Source organism: Caloenas nicobarica, chromosome Z (genome assembly GCF_036013445.1).
Source record: "Caloenas nicobarica isolate bCalNic1 chromosome Z, bCalNic1.hap1, whole genome shotgun sequence".
Taxonomy (NCBI): Eukaryota; Metazoa; Chordata; class Aves; order Columbiformes; family Columbidae; genus Caloenas; species Caloenas nicobarica.
In genome coordinates this window covers 15055648-15072214 of record NC_088284.1, presented here as the reverse complement: position 1 = coordinate 15072214, position 16567 = coordinate 15055648, and the positions used below count along the sequence as shown (strand labels likewise).

Below are 16567 nucleotides of genomic sequence, written 5' to 3'. Positions count from 1 at the left end.
TCTGCCAAAACAAACAAGCTCTCAGTCTGCTGGAATCATAAACTTCTTGCAGCAGGCAAGCCAAGGCCATGCAACAGATGTAAGCTGGACTGGTGTCCAGAAACCAGATGTGGAGAACACATTTGTCATCAGATCAATCATGTGCACTGTCAAAAAGGAAGATTTTTCAATTACCCTAGTTGGTTCCATTTCTTAGGCATATATTTTATTATTGGACACCTAGTAAATAAAAAAGTTCCACCACAGTACTCTGTCAAATATATCTATGCAGTGTTTCTTCCACATCAGTTTTATTCTGCTAGCGCTCTCTACCTTCTCATTTCTATTTTATTAATTTCTTTATCTTTTCACCATTTCATAAAAATAAGCAGAGGAAATATACTATTAGTACATACAGAAAAGGGAAGAAAAGGTTCTTCCCACAGCCCAGGATGTCCCAGTACCTGCATGCTGGAGGCATACTGTGTACATACTTGAGTTAAAATATTGATGTCGCTCCCCGCTTCCAGTAGGAGCTCAGCACATTTTTCATGACCACCTTCAACAGACAAGTAAAATGGAGTTTCTCCCTTCTAGAGCAACAGAGAGAAAATATCTGTTCCAATTTAAGCCACATGACCGTAAGGCTGTGATATAAAACAGGTTAGCTCGATCAGACTCATTCAGCCCAATACAAAAGAGGAGACGGTCACAAGAGAACACAACCTGAATACTCCTAAAGTAACACTTAGGTGAAATGGCAACTCACCAACACTTCAGTGATGGATGACATTTATGTTGACAGATGTACAGTAAGGTTTATGATACAGATAACTAGTTCATAAACATTAATTGTGCTCCTTTTGAAGACAATTGCTAGCAACAGGCACAGAAACAAAGATGGTGGGTAGCAATTGCTATTGTTCAACATCAGGCAACACCGCTAGCATACTGGCACATATCATAAGTACTGATTTCTGTCAGCCAAATGCCATGGATTTCTGATGGATTCCCAACTCTAGTGCTAGTGATAAGGAATACTTCTGGCATATACTTCTGCTGCATATTTATTTCAAATCTTCTCACCCCAAAAAAGTCTCCATGTCTTCACAGCAAGTCTCTAAAATAAGTTGCATCAGCTGCACAATAATTTAATCCCTGCTTCTCAACTCCTAAAATACACAAAAGTTTACTGAAAAGTACTTTACTGTTTCAGCATTCACTGAAGCATCAATAAATCCTGATTTTGACTTGAAGTCCTGCCACCATTACTCTGGTAAACTTATTACATTTTAGTGCTTTGTGCATGCTGGGGAAAGAGACACTTGTTTATCCACAGAGCAGAACATCTCCAGCTGGACAGGAAGGTTGCAGCAGCAGCCATGGCAAAGTGGGACACAAGCAGTGCAAGCTTTGTGTGGAGAAGAAGCAACGTTACTAGACCAGGCTTGGAAACACGAGGACATCACATCTCACAGAGGCCTGTGTGCCTGAAATCTTGCATAGCTGGAAACAACAGACAAGCTGGATAAGAGAGAACCTTCAACCCCTAAATCTGTTGCTGATTAAGGAAGAGGAGGGCCCTGGTTAAGAGTGGGTGTCCCTTCTTCATTTCACCCACTGGGCCAGCAGAACAGATGGTCAACCACATGACAGGTTTCTGCAATGGGCATGTCAGCCCACAGCAAAGTGAATTAACTCACCCAGTTCATCCCAGCTGCCCCACAGAAGAAGCAGAAGACACAAGGATCCTTTGCAAAGCAAGAACACTGAGCTGCATACTTAGTGTGCATTTCATTCCGCTACCCCTCCGTTAAGCCTTAATATTATGTTCATGAATGCATCAGCTCAGGGATACAACCTTCACAGCTAATATGCAATTTATTAATATGCTGGCTGAACTCACCAACACTAACCCAGAAAAGAAAAAGTGGATAGGTAATGACTGCAGCCCATTCTGTGCAACTAGTAGATATCAAATGAACAAGGTGCAAATCTAAGACCTGTTTGCTGAGGTGCCTGCGATGGTATGTATGTTGAATTGACGCAGGGAACAGCCTTATTGCAAGCAGTAAAAGGAATGGGATCGCATGGCAAGAACTGTTGGAGGGCAGGAAACAAGGTGGAGGTTAGGTCCTCCTGCTTCCTTCTACCAGCAGATACGGCTTGTGAGATGGAGGGAGGACCATTGTGTGAGGAACAGAGGACAGAGAAAGAGACATTGAAGGAGATAATAGAGCTGAATTTATTGGAGGAGGAACAATGAAATAGGATGAAAACAGAAAAGCAGCAGAACTGATGAAGTCTACTCACTGCAACGTTTATTCCATTGAAATGTTATTTTTAATCAATTTTTCAAACCTCAGACTTTATCTCCTTCAATAATTTTGTGTCCTTACCTGATTGAGTTCATTTATTTCCTCCCACTGTTCAAGCAGAATTTCTACAACTTTGCTGTGACCATTTTTGGCAGCTAGATGCAATGCTGTGTTTCCCTCCTTGAAATTAAAATGTCAGATAAGATCATTTAAAAGGGAGAATAAAGTTGAAACAATAAGTAAAACCACCATGCACTTAAACACAAAGCCTTTGGTCTTTCCACCTCTCTTTTACATACAAGAAGGAGGCAGATCCACACAGCATGTCCCAAGATTCAGACTAATCTGAAAGGAACCTTTTCATATGTATGCAGACATTCAAAAAGGTCTAAAATTCTGACTCCTAAAGAATGAATCAGAAGAAAACTTTGGGCACTGGTTCCTACAAGGATGGGGACATCAAGACCCCAAAACCACTGTTTTAAAGATAAATAGACAAAACCTAGGTAAGTATATGTAATCTTGTACTGGCCTTGATGCCAACGTCATAATCTTCAATCCTCTTTGCCATCAGTACAAATCCTCACTACCTAATTAAGGGGGAAAAAAACAACCAACCAAAAAAAACCCACCAACCAACCCCATCACAACCAGCACACCAACAAGGAAACAAAAACAGAGTGAGCTATATTATTATTCATCTGGAATATTGTGTCCAATTCTGGGCCCCTCAGTTCACGAAGGACAGGGAACTGCTTGAGAGAGTCCAACGCAGGGCCACAAAGATGATGAAGGGAGTGGAGCATCTCCCTTATGAGGAAAGGCTGAGGGAGCTGGGGCTCTTTAGCTTGGAGAAGAGGAGACTGAGGGGTGACCTCATCAATGTCTATAAATATATAAAGGGTGGGTGTCACGAGGATGGAGCCAGGCTCTTCTCGGTGACAACCAACAGTAAGACAAGGGGTAATGGGTTCAAGCTGGAACACAAGGGGTTCCACTTAAATTTGAGAAGAAACTTCTTCTCAGTGAGGGTGACAGACACTGGATCAGGCTGCCCAGGGAGGTTGTGGAGTCTCCTTCTCTGGAGACATTCAAAACCCGCCTGGACGCCTTCCTGTGTAACCTCACCTAGGTGTTCCTGCTCTGGCAGGGGGATTGAACTAGATGATCTTTTGAGGTCCCTTCCAATCCCTAACTTTCTGTGATTCTGTGATTCTGTGATTATCAGGAAGAGCAACATCTTTTGAGCTGAAAGACAATGCTGGCACAAGAGCAAGTATAGAACTGGCTAGAAACAAACTGAAGCTGGCAATTAGGAGAAGAATCCTAACCTTCAGATAACTGAGCATCCAGAACAGCTTTTCAATCAGACCACTACAGAGGTGGAGGGGCAGAAAATTCACATACAGTTTTGGAAGAGGTATATTTGTTAACTGATGGTGACAGTGCGATTGCTTTCAGTGACCCATGAGATGCGTTACTGGAGCTGCTGTCCTGGGTTCTTACTTACTCTTTAGGACCTCAGCATTCACCTCTCATTGTTGCTGCTTTACATGTTCAGCCTGCTAGATGCCTGGGACAACACTTATTTAACTGCTGCTGATAAACTACTTAGCATATTAGAGTTCCAAGTTCCACCTTTTAAAGTATCATCAGAACTAAAATTTAAAAAAAAAATTGAAAAGGCATAACTTCCTGCGTGCTTGTTTGCACCGGTCTATAAATGCAGTATGTGACCATTTTATGATTTTTAATGTATTTCTTCTTGCCTCAGATGCAGAGAAACACTGACATGCTCATTCCACAAATAGTGAAGTAAGGAGTAAGGAAATTTAAGGGGAGACTTTGAAAAGTTATTCAAACACCTTAAAATGCAGTGTCAAAAGCAAACAACCAAATTGAAGTGTTTAGGCACTTCTGAAAAACGAGTGTTTATTTGCATCTTGAAGTATTTAAACAACTTTGAAAAATTAGTCACGCAGGACTTAGCAGTGACGCACAGACACAGCTGAGCAGAGAAAAAACTGGAAACATGATCTCCCAGTACAAAGGCTGACACCTTAGTTACCAGACCTTCTCACTTCTCCCAACAGACAGTATATGCTAGTCTTGCTTTACATGAATTATTAATGCATATGGAAAAGTCTCTTGGCAATAAGAGCAGAAGTTCCATTGTCCTTGCTTAATTAGTGAAAAATCATCATCCTTGTACATGTGTTGGTCCAATATATATTACTGCCACCACCGTGATGTCTGCACAGCTTATTCATGCCACTTGGCTATGTAGTAACTACACTAAAACAAAATAATCTTTCACAAGCACATTTTTAGTTGTACTTCTGTGGAAAAGCAATCTTTACCTTATCTTTTTCAGATGTAAACAGCTTCAGAGTAATCAAGTTGTTTATCATGTCAACATGGCCTTTTTCAGATGCCAGAAGAAATGGCTTTTTACCTTTCTAGAAAACAGAAAGAAACATAGTGATATTGGAAGTAAAACTACTTTGCTTCCAGTTACTAGATATTTGGCATGTATATATGCATATCTGCATAAAAATCTATATGTTGTATGACTGAGTAAATCAACAAAAAAGTAGATATATACAAGAAGAGTAAGAATTTTTAAAAGATGCAACATTTACTTAGTGTAAAAAAATTATACACCAGATCGTGCACCTGAAGAAAATATTTGAGAACTGTTCAGAATGGGTAATAGGGTAGAAAACGTCCTCAAAATATTTAATTATTAATTGTTCTCAGTATGGAACTATTTATCAAAAGAACTGTCTCATTAGAAGTCTGAGTATGCTCAGAAACAGGCAGTAAAGAAGTTGCAAGATTTATTTCCATGACATAACATATTTAATCTGAATTCTGCAAGTACAGACCACAGTGACTACATCTCAGAAGTTTCAGCCAGGAGGCTTGAATTTAATGCTATACATTAGGGAGTTGTGTTCATGGTGGTTAAACTAACAAAACTTTTCCAACCATTTGCAGCTCAACCGCAGAAAGTTATCTTGATGTAAAATAATACCACCGGTCAGACGGTGAGGCTATCTAATCAGTTATCAAAGGCTACCTCATAGTGGCCTATGTCAAATGTCTAAGAAAAAAAAATGCAAGCAAGTAATAGATCATTATGAAATAAACTTGACACAAAGAAAAATCTTCTTTACCCTTTCCTTCCCAAGGCCTAAACCACAAAGGTTTGTTTTGTTAAACTCTGTTTTGTCAGCCTTGTCACGCTGAGGAAGAATTTGGAATTTTGTACCATCAGGACTACTCCAACCTATTCCAACCTCCTCTTCCTCCCACTGATCACCAATAGGACTGAGCATCATGTGCCACAAAACCAAGGGAAGCAGGGGAAGGAGGAGAAGTGTGTGGAGTTCAGCTGAGACAGGCAAAGAGGTGTTTTCCTTAGGTGCTTGTCTGGCTGTTTGTCTTACTTGTTTCTCAATACCCAAACCAGTATTTGAAAGTGTATGTAACTGGCAATAAATTAAAATGCATTGGAATTCCCTAAGGGGGGATTGTTTTTCCAACAACAGATGCCTCATGACATCAAAGAAATAAACAGAAAGAAACATACTGTACCCCATCAGGCTTGTTCAGCTCATTAAGATGAAGATCTTGAAGAAAATAATCAACTATTTTAACACTGTTGTTCTGAGCTGCAAAGTGCAGTACGTTCATTCCTTCCTGGAAAAAAAAAATAAGTAACTTTGTAAGAACAAGTATGATGTTTTTCCAACATAAACATGTTTCGAGTTGGTAAAAATTTGTCATCAACAAACCTCATTCTTAGCCTTTTGATCAGCACCTGCTTTAATTAATTTCTGCATTATATCCAGATTTCCATTCCAAGCTGCAAGATGAATCACTGTCAAGCCGTGCTTCAAATACAATGAAAAAGGCAGAAATTACCATCAAAATACCTCATGCCAAATTTTTTTTTAAATTAATTCTTTGTATGAGTGGGTTCTGTTATGTAGGCTCTAGCAAATCAGTGTTATCACCTGGCATTGTGAGTGGGTTTCATCTCACTTAAGTTAAGCTAAATGTCGTGCATCAAGACCTAGCTAAATATTTAGGCTACCCCTCTTGACAGAAGGTCTGGCATCTCCAGAACAGTATCAATCAAGGCTGGGGGATAAAATACTACCTGGAATTATTTCCTCTCACCAGAAACCATGTAGATAGTTAGCACTGAGTATAGCAGATGACATTTCAGGTGGTGATATGTACAACTACATTTCCATGAAACAAGGTAATTTTCCAGTTAGCCTCTTTTTAAGGTCCTCCTTTCTTCTCTCAAGTTCTCTTAAAAGTTCTTCTCTTACAGGAAAAAAACTCAACTCCGTCATTAACTTCTCAGAGCCAGAAGGAATAGATATAAGGAATTTCCAGCCAGTGTCTCCACTTTGCTTCCCATTTTGGCCTCAGATCTCTGTAACTTTTTCACATCTCTTCTTCAATTTGTGTGTACTGTGTATGCGTGCAGCACCATAAATCATGGCTCATCATGCTAAGTACTGTGTAAACACCATTCATATTCCACCATAAAACCACCTGACAGGTGGAGTCAGAGGAACCTAAAGGACGCAAGAGGGATCAAGGTACTTCCTCAGGTGTTACAACTCTTCCCCAGTTTGTCTTCTGAACAACTGGCTGCACAAAAGGCTTCATCTAAGAATTAAAGACAGCTAATAATTAAAAGATAATCCTTGACTAGAATGAGACTCGGAGTGTCTAACAGAACTCCATCAAGGGGGAAGGGTCTATATTTTCAGGCTGGTCTCAATGCATCCTATCAGGGTAATTAAAGGACCCACAAAATGTTTTGAGTCACCTTATTGCCTCAATGAATCCGGAAGACAGCCACTGAAAAATAATTGGCAGCAAAGAATAATTTAGCATAGTTACAGAATAAAACTACATTAACACTATACCAAACGGTACCCCATAAAAGATCCAGGTATCCATTTCTTAGCTATTGCTAGGGAGAGCAATACTACTTAAATAAAACTGTCCACTTCTAGCAGAACTCCTGTATTAGCATTTACAACATAGACTATTAATTTTAGAGTTCTTCATTCAGGCACTGTCTTTCAGTTTGCCAGACAAAAGGGAAACATTGCTTACAACAGTCCAAGATTTGCTTAAGAGCTGACAGGTTCCAGAAAGACAGTCATATTTCTTGAAAGCAGCATGTGAGATATTCACTGGCAGAGCGGCTCAGGACAACATTCTGGGGCAATTCAAGCAGTGCTAATGAGGATAGTTTATCTACACTGCAAGCAGATGCCCAAGCCAGGAGCCACTGGTAACTGGAACTAATAGGTCTCATTTTCATTCCAGCTCAATGTGGAAACAAGGTAGTTTTGTCCCTCAACAACCCTGGAATTTCTCTTTCTTACAACTTAAACACTGCCATAAGGAGAAAGAAGCAAGCAGGGGAAAAACGTAAAATGATTCATCTATTTTTATTACTCAGTTGACTGGAAGACTCCTAGTTTGAATATCCTGTTTATTAATAACATACCATACATTTGGTTTTAATATCTGAATCAAATGGATGTGGATCGCCATCTGGCCCAACCAAGTCAGCCATACGCTACTGAACTCTCAATGTCTTGGTGGCTGCAGAGTAGCTGACAGTTTTGCATTAAGCTACTCACATAGAAACGGAGGAAAAGAACACAAGCAATTACCTTCTGAGCTCCTGGCGATCCCCAGAGCTAATTTTCTCTCTTAGTGATTGCTTTAGTATAAAGTGGCCAATGATTAAATACCCACAGACGGAGTATTTGCACATGTGGCTTCAACCACCCTTGCTCCCACTCAAGTATTCCGACATAGCCAGATCTTTGGGCAATGTGTTTTTCTACTAACAATGTTTTTTCATATGAACGTCTGCATTCTTGAGACAAACTGAAGCATTTACAGCAAGCACTTAACTTTGCAAAATGCAGAGCGTAAGACAAACATTTACCTTTGTTTTTCTCCTAAGTTGTTCCTGTATTGTGTGAATCAAAACATGTAAGCCAGCTTACCTGATCTGCCATATCAAGTCTAGCTTTGTGATGGAGAAGAAAATCCACTGCTGCTATATGACTTCTCGCAACAGCAAAATGGAACGCAGTGCGCTTCAGCTGAAATAAGCAAAGCTTTGGTTGTCAGGTTTATATTACAGTTCTTTTCTTTGTGTAGGTGATCAGGATTTCTGAATTATTTGATTATTAACAAATGTGTTTGTCAATATATACACATTTGCATATTTCTCCTGCAACAACCATTCTTGGTCTTTATATACATTTTTGTTCCCTTGAATATAATTTAGGTATAGATCTGAAAGATTTCTTGTAGAACCAGAATGATTCAGTCGCTCTATGTAATATCATCCCTTCACTGAAATTCACTGAAGTGTCTAAGGGGATTAAGTAATCATATACTGCCTATAAGAGAGGCATACAGTACAAGAAGCATCCATGGTTTTTATTTTATTATATGGTTTGATTTGAAAAGCTGAGGACTAGATTTATGCAATTAGATTTGCTTTTGATACCTCCTTGCTTTTGGCTATACCTCTGCAATGCACAAGATTCCTCCTTCACTCAGTATTAGTCACCTTCCCAGACTGAGTCATTATCTATGTAAATGAAAGCTTCTACCTTGCAAACAGTGAGTAATTTCACACAGGTGAATAGGCTCAAGGCTTATCAGGAACATTCGAATAATTTTTCACTAAAGTAACTAATGGTGTGAATTGAAAAGGCATTGGTTAAATTGAATTAAACTTTAGTGGAGAGAGTTTTGCTTCCAATTAAAGTGAGCATAATTGAGTTTAACATCATGAGCACTCTACTGCGGAACATGGCACTATATTTTGTTACTGTGAAGTATACATCCTCAGATTTTAGACCTAGAGTTTATATCAGCATAATTGATGCATTTTCATCTGTCTAGGGTAAATCCGAACTCTGATCTCAGCCCGAAGCCAGAGGACATGGTAGAACGCTCCTGAGGCTCCACACAAACCAAACATAACACTTCACACTTGAAATTTGTAATGCTAGTAGCATAAATTCATTCTCAAAGTCACTGTAAGGTTAAGTCCTCCCACTCTGAAAGATGGGGAACTCAAGAAATAAATCACCCAAGAACAAAGAGTAAATATTTGAGCAGGGACCACAATTCAGAAGTCCTTAGTTTCTGATGTGTTGCACAGACTAGTGGCTAAATGCAAAGACCTGTGAGTTATGCTGCACAAATCCTACTGCCCATAGTGGAGGTGTCAAATGTTTCTTAATCGGCTCCTAGAAGGGACTCATGCATTCTCACTGCTTTGCAGATGGCAGGGATTCCACCATGCAACCCCGAGGAATCACATCTCAGATCAGTGGTGTGTCAGATGCTTCATACTCACAGTATCTACAGCATTTATATTAACATTCTTTTTAAAAAGCTTTTCCATGGTTTCCAAATTGTTCATTTTAGCAGCATATTGAAATTCTCTCTCATCTGGCAACACTGTGGAAAAACATGATGAAAAAATGTATTACTAAAAAAATAGCCATAAGCAATTTAAGGGATGATCGTACTGTTCTTACCTTCTGTTATTTGTCCTGATTTCATATGTTATGAGAATTATTTGCTTCTCACCATAGAAGTGTTCCAGGATTACATTTTTCTCCTCTAGAAACATCTGGTTGATGTTTCTACTTTCAACTTTTAAGTGCAAATAGAGGCAGACTTTTCACAGCATGGATTACCATTATTTGCACTGCTCACAGGAGCAAGAGTTCATTTATGAAGCTCTCACATCTAAATGGGTCCCAGAGCATTTTATAGGCATAGCAGTGAACTGTGGCACAGACCACAGCATTTATTTCCTATTTTCGGAACAGTTTTAAAACAGAACACACCACCAAAATACACAAAAGTGTATAGCAGTAGCTAAATGGTATGATCCATCTTAAAAAAAACCCCAACAAAACAAACAAAACCCCAAACCAAGCAATCAACAAACAAAACAAAACAACCAGGAGTTTTACAGATTAAATAAAAAAGAAAAGATGCATACTTGAACCCAAAACTTGGTCACAGTGTGGAATTTACTATTAAATTAGGACCTTCCTTTAAGGTCTTGACTAAAAAATGAATGTTTGGACAACTAAAGTAGCTGCAGCATGCATTTAGACACCAATAGTTCAGTAACTCTGGAAAACAAAATTCCAGTGTCTGATAACTGGTTTAGCTAATTTAGAGCTCAGAGTATTTATCATGTTTCTACCTTTACATTTAACACTTACAGGAAATTAGAGGATCAGTTAAATCAGTTGCAAAAATGTTAATAGATATCTTTAATTTCCCAGCATATCACATATCACACTTTAAAAGTTAATAACTTAGATATATTCCGTCTAGAATATTTTGGCCTGACAGCCACTTGTCCAATTGTGTCACCAAGGAGGACAGCACTCTCTGCTGAAATAGAAACTGCAGCAATTATCTGTTCCTTAGAGGCCTGTCATGCAAGTTCGTCCCACTGCATTATGTCTAAGTTCATTAATGCCTAATGAGAACACAGCTTGAGTCAGGATGGCTGCAGAGCATACTAAGGAGAATCAGTATGACATTAACTTTATTGCAGTTTACATGTTACCCATGATTATAATCACAGGGGGATTAATCACAGCTGTACTGTACAAAACAAGCTAGAAATTAAACTGGACACTTGTGAAGCTGTTTTGAATTTCCCTGTGACAACAGAAGCATCCTCCCAAAATTCTCTGCAAATCCCAGAATATTACTGGCTTGTCCGAAAACATGAAGGAACAACCAAAACCACCAAAACCAAAAAAAAAACCAAACAAAAAAACTCCCATTGCAAATAAGATTGCACCCCTGGCATTTGTGGCAAGGACTGTGGCTAACAGCAAAATTGGCATCATGAACAGGGATCTTTGCAGAATAAACTAATCACGTGTAGTTTTTGTAGTCTACACGCTAAAGAAGTATCCAGCAGACGTTTCCACTACCTTGATTTCAAACATGGGTAACCCAAGTTTCACAGGATATCTTGCTCAAGGTAAATTTGTGGCAAATATGGAAACAAAACAAAGGGCACCAATTAGCTGCAATTAGTCATAATTAAGCCACATTCGTTTCTACTGACTGCTGATGAACACTCATACATGCATCTTACATGAGGATGCAAAGACAAATGTTGTTGCATCCAAGGATATTCGGGAACAAGCCCTGTCTGCAATGTATTGAACAAGACAACATTTCCCCTCACTTGGAAAGGCAAGGAAGTAAAAAGATGCAGAAAAGTCAGTTGCTTTGTTAACTTGAAAACACAAAGTCTTCCTCAACAAACTTTGAGGTACTTAAAAGTTTTCTTTTCTTATATTTACTTCTTATTTTACTGGCCTCAATTTGTCTTTCAGTAATACCACAATAAGGATGACTTCCAATGAAGTGAAAAACTGCACCGGAAGTTTCAGTACTTGTAGAGAATGGAAATCTTTCCATCACCACCATCACCTCGTTTTTAATTTCCTGGTGTTATATCCATAAGACGAAAATCTGTCATTGTCTCAAAAAGCACATGGAAAAACCCAGGAAGCTGAATTGAGTTCTAAGGAGGTAAAATAGAAAAATAATAACAATATTCAGATTCAAATGACAACGAAATAATTTTTACTCTACTGTTTCTAAAAATTATGTAATATCTTTAATAATTTGGTAATATTTTCAATGTTTTCTCTATGTTTTCTTGTTTTTTACCAGAAATCAAATGACTGGGGCAAGTAATTATTTTCTTAAGTCACAAGAATCTTCCTCTAAAATAATAATTTTCCAATCCAAAGAAGTCATGGGAAAAACTACCTATTGAGTTTAACAGTGACATTTTATTAATTTATTTTCTTTATCTGCCCTCTCTGCCAGCCTGGAAGCAGGATGCACAGCCCTGGAGAACAGGTCCTGGATGTCACGTTGCGATCACAGGACAGGACCGTGGTAGTGTTTAACAATTACTGCTCAGTTTCCACAAATAACCCATTTTCACAACCTGCAGCCCACATCGGAGCAGACTGTTCTTCCATAAACCGGTTCATGGGATGAAACCTGCTGGAGAACCCGTCACTGGGAGTTGCGCCACCAAGTGCAAGGAGGCCAGAAGGTCCAATGCCTGTGTGGCCCCCAAATTGGGGGCTCTGACCAGTTGTGAAACTGCTGGCAGGTGCACGGCCCCTGGGATGTGACTCATCCCAGCGAACCCCCTTGGACAGCATCGGGGTTGAAGTTAAAGAGGGGCACTGGGGCGTTTGCAGGACCTGAACATTGGAAGATGGACGTGCCAAACCCCAGCTCCCAATCCATCCACACGTCCTCATGGATGTCTTTTACTATGTATAAAGCAGATCACATTTAACCTCCTCCTTTCTCCCCCGCTGCCACTGCTCGTTTTGCTCTTTGGTCGAGGTAAAAAGGGGGTTCAGGCGGACCCCACCACCCCAGCAGCCCCGAGGCGCAGCACGCTGCCTCCAGGCAAGGCAGCTGGGGCTGTCCCGCCCGCAGCGAGGGGCCCAGGCCCAGGCTGCCGCCTCCGACCCCCGTGCACTCACGGCCGTCATGGCTGGCCGCTGCGGCTCCGTGTGTGGCGTCCTCCCCGGCGCGGAGCAGGCGGCTCAGCCCCTTCATCACTGCCCTCGGCTGCTCTTCCTCCTCACCCGAGGGAAGGGGCCCCAGGCCGGGACACCGAGGGAGGTGCCTTGTGCTGGTCCCGACAAACCGGTTCCTGGGGCTGTGAGCTGGCTCAGCACACCCGGCCGGCCCAGCGCGCCCCTGCCAGCGCGGCGCCAGCAGCACCCCAGTGCTTGGCCGTGTCATCCAAGGAGGGAGAGGTGCAGAGCAGCTTTAAGAGTTTGTTTGAAAAGAAACCAGGAGCTAAATAAACAGAATTTCTTGATACTAGCTAGGCACCAAACAGGGTGAGCCTTGTACTGTCCCCCCCCAGGCCTTCTCTAGCGGCTAGCCTTACATCCAAATAGCAATTCGCACCCAGAAATGCACACACAAGACCGAAACGTAGTCCTGTTTGCTCCTGAAGTGCTTCCCAAACCGTCGCACAAACAAGCAGCACTTTTGAAAAGCAATGACCCAGCTACACATGTGCAGACACACAAAGGCATCACAGCGTGCACAGGACCCCTGGAGCCAGGTGGCTTTGTCACTGGTTGCCGGGTAGTCATGGAGCTCTCTCTGCAGGCTGAAGGCCATTCTGGGGGGAAGCTCCTCTTATGAATTATTCTCACTGCTGTCAACCAGTGCTCACTGGGCTGAAGAGAGGGTGACTGTCCCTGCATCCCTGCAAGCTTCACACAGCTTCGGGATGTGAGAGACTAACGTGCTTCTGTCAAATTTTGGGCAGAAATATGCATGTGCAGTGGCAGTACTGATCCAGTCTCAAGACTCCTCATTTTCAGGCAGACAATAGTTTCATTCGCTTTTGTCGAAGTCCAATCTAAATCAATATGCACATCTCCAAACATTCGGTTTTTATGATGTCACATATTGAAACCCATCTGATCTACCCATTTATCAATTTATCTTGAAGTCTACTGTTACTTTGGTCTACTTAAGCCAGCATTGGTATTGCATTTCATGTAGACAATGATTTTCTGAGATAGGGTATAAAAATTGTTTAAAGTGACTATGTTTAACTCTACTTTAAAAACAGCCTTTGATATTGCTGTCATTTCAAAACAAACATTGGAAAGAATAGCAGGACTATTGGTATTCAGCCTTACACACCTGAAGACACATTTGAGATCCTTCACTGTATTTTTTTCTTTGCAATTAAATTACACAGTTGTCTTAACTTCCAGGATAATTAACACTGTACATGTCCATGGTAAAATTAATCTGAAAGATGGAAAAGTGTTTGTAAATTCAGCAGATTCAGATAAAAAACTAGTTACTTAGATTCTGCTTATCATACCTGAAGAAATTTCACAGTTCTTTTCTTCTTTAAACATTTTTTATACAGTCAGGCTGTGATATATAAGAATTTTTACACTTGGTACACCTTGGATCAATACAACAGTTTCATCAACTGTAATTCCGGTAGATAAATGTTAGCTGAAAACAAAACCAAAACAAAACCAACAAAAAACAACCAACCAACAACAAAAAAAACCCTGTGAAAATAAACCCAGAGTGAGAAGAACAAGTAAAACAAGTAACTGATTTAGCCATAGCTGAATCACAGAAGTTTCACTTTTACTTGCTTCCTGTGAGTCAAATGTTCCAGTGAAATTACTTAAGAGGAAGAGTTTTATTTCTGTATGGTGACTGGACTAGTAATACAGACCCATTTTTGCAACATTAATGCTCCTTTTCAAAATGAGAGACAACAGACAACTGCGGAATGATTAGGTTTGCCTAAAAAGCTGGCACCAAAGGAGGAATAGATTTGCAGCCTCATATAGAGCATGAGTTAAGAGTGTGAATCTCTAAATCAGCTGTTAGTTTCCAGTGCTAATTATTGTCATACAATACTATTTCACAGTGTATTCCTGGTCTCTTAACTTACTTTGCCAGTACAACTATGTTTTATGCGCTCAGACTTTGCAAATAGCAAATTTACCACATTCCCTACCCACTTCCCACAACTGTGACTCTTTCAAATGGCTTCAGCAACCCACAGAAGGAGTGACGCAGAAACTATCAGAGATGCAGAATCCAGAACAAAGTACAGAATCCAGAGCAAGGGAGCACTGGAACATCTTCCTCACTTCACACGTCTGTCTCTCTGCCAGGAACTCAGCCCGTTTTTTTAATATCTAAAATAACAGTAGTAATAAATACATAAAAAGTAAAACCAATATAAAGAAAAACGGTACAGCAAAAGTGTGTTAAATAGTATCCAAAGAGGAACAATCAAAAACTATGTCCCATAAAAGAAGATGAGATTTGAAGATCAAGTCAAGATAGCAAGGATTATGTTTGAACTGTGTATTAATCTGTATTAAAGTGTGTGCTTTTACTGAAAGTATGGAACTCTGCAGGATTCTGAATCCTGTGGTGCATGAATTGCTAGCCTGTGCAACCGCAGCACCTTTGAGTTATACTCATTCCACCCCTCATCCCGTATGGTTACACCTGCCTCTTGCCACTTGCCTTTGCTTACGAGCAGTAATTAGAACAATGAAACGGAGAGGCCCAGTTTCAACATAAAAAATGGCAATCAGAAACAACACAGCAGAGATCCCCAGAACACCAGCTGCCCAACAAACTCGGGCACCTGCGGGCTGCTCCCTTAGTTCACAGCTCCCTTGGTGACAGCATGAATCTTGATGGCTCCAGTCTCGTGCTTGGATCTGCAAACTATAGTGTGAGAGAGAGAGATGGGGATGTGATAAACGATCCCAAAAATAATTCCAACATGGATCAAGCTACAGGCAGAGCAATTCAAGCCCAAACTCTCTCCTGCTGATGTTCCTGCCTGTTACCGACACTTCAAAATGGATCTTCAGAAACTTCGAGAACAAAATCTCATAAAGCAACGTATTTATATATTCCCAACATGAGAGTTGCTAGAAATAAAGTTTTCGAGACACTCAGGCTAGACAACTAATAAATAAAATTGGTCACCGTGATATCCAACCATAGTAAGACATTCTGTGGGCAAGATATTTCAAAGCTCAAAAGTAAATGAAGATATTAGTATAGATACCACTAAACAGATTAAATAGGAAAATGCTACTCTAAAGCCCAAGTTTCTAAGTATTGAGGATTTACAAGATAAACTCAGGCAAGTCTTGTTCTTTGTGGGGAGATGTCTATGCCTGTCCCACTTATGTCAAGCATACTCCTTATAGAAAAATGCCTTGTGGTCATGCGTATACTGTCATCCTTTCTTCAGAAGTGGTGGAGAGAAAAACATTAAGATCACAGAAATGTCATATTTTTCATTCATAACTACAAGAGGAACTCAAGATAAAGAATATATATCTACCTTAAAATATAAGAGACATACACAAAATTTCTCCTCCGCTGCCAACCCAGATCATTCATGTTCTTCAGAACTGTGCATATAGTAATTGTGGAATGGCTCACACACAGGAAATAATTCATACATGAAGTTAAACATAACTATATAAAAAATCCAGATGCTAATGAAAACAGATTTCAAATTAATCATAGAATAACAGAATTACTTAGACCTTTAAGATCACCCAGTCCAACTGTTA

The 16567-nt window shown here is 40.1% G+C and overlaps 1 protein-coding gene across 1 annotated transcript in view; it reads right to left on the bottom strand.

Annotated features, from left to right (window-relative positions):
• Positions 1-13013, bottom strand: part of ANKDD1B (ankyrin repeat and death domain containing 1B) — a 32266-nt gene extending 19253 nt beyond the window's left edge. The window contains exons 1-8 of the mRNA XM_065657348.1: positions 12938-13013; positions 9730-9833; positions 8357-8455; positions 6098-6196; positions 5898-6002; positions 4658-4756; positions 2379-2477; positions 444-572 (exon numbers count right to left, since the gene is read on the bottom strand). Coding sequence (XP_065513420.1) covers positions 444-572; positions 2379-2477; positions 4658-4756; positions 5898-6002; positions 6098-6196; positions 8357-8455; positions 9730-9833; positions 12938-13013 — 810 coding nt within the window. The remainder of the gene's footprint in view (positions 1-443; positions 573-2378; positions 2478-4657; positions 4757-5897; positions 6003-6097; positions 6197-8356; positions 8456-9729; positions 9834-12937) is intronic.
• Positions 13014-16567: the final 3554 nt, after the last annotated feature.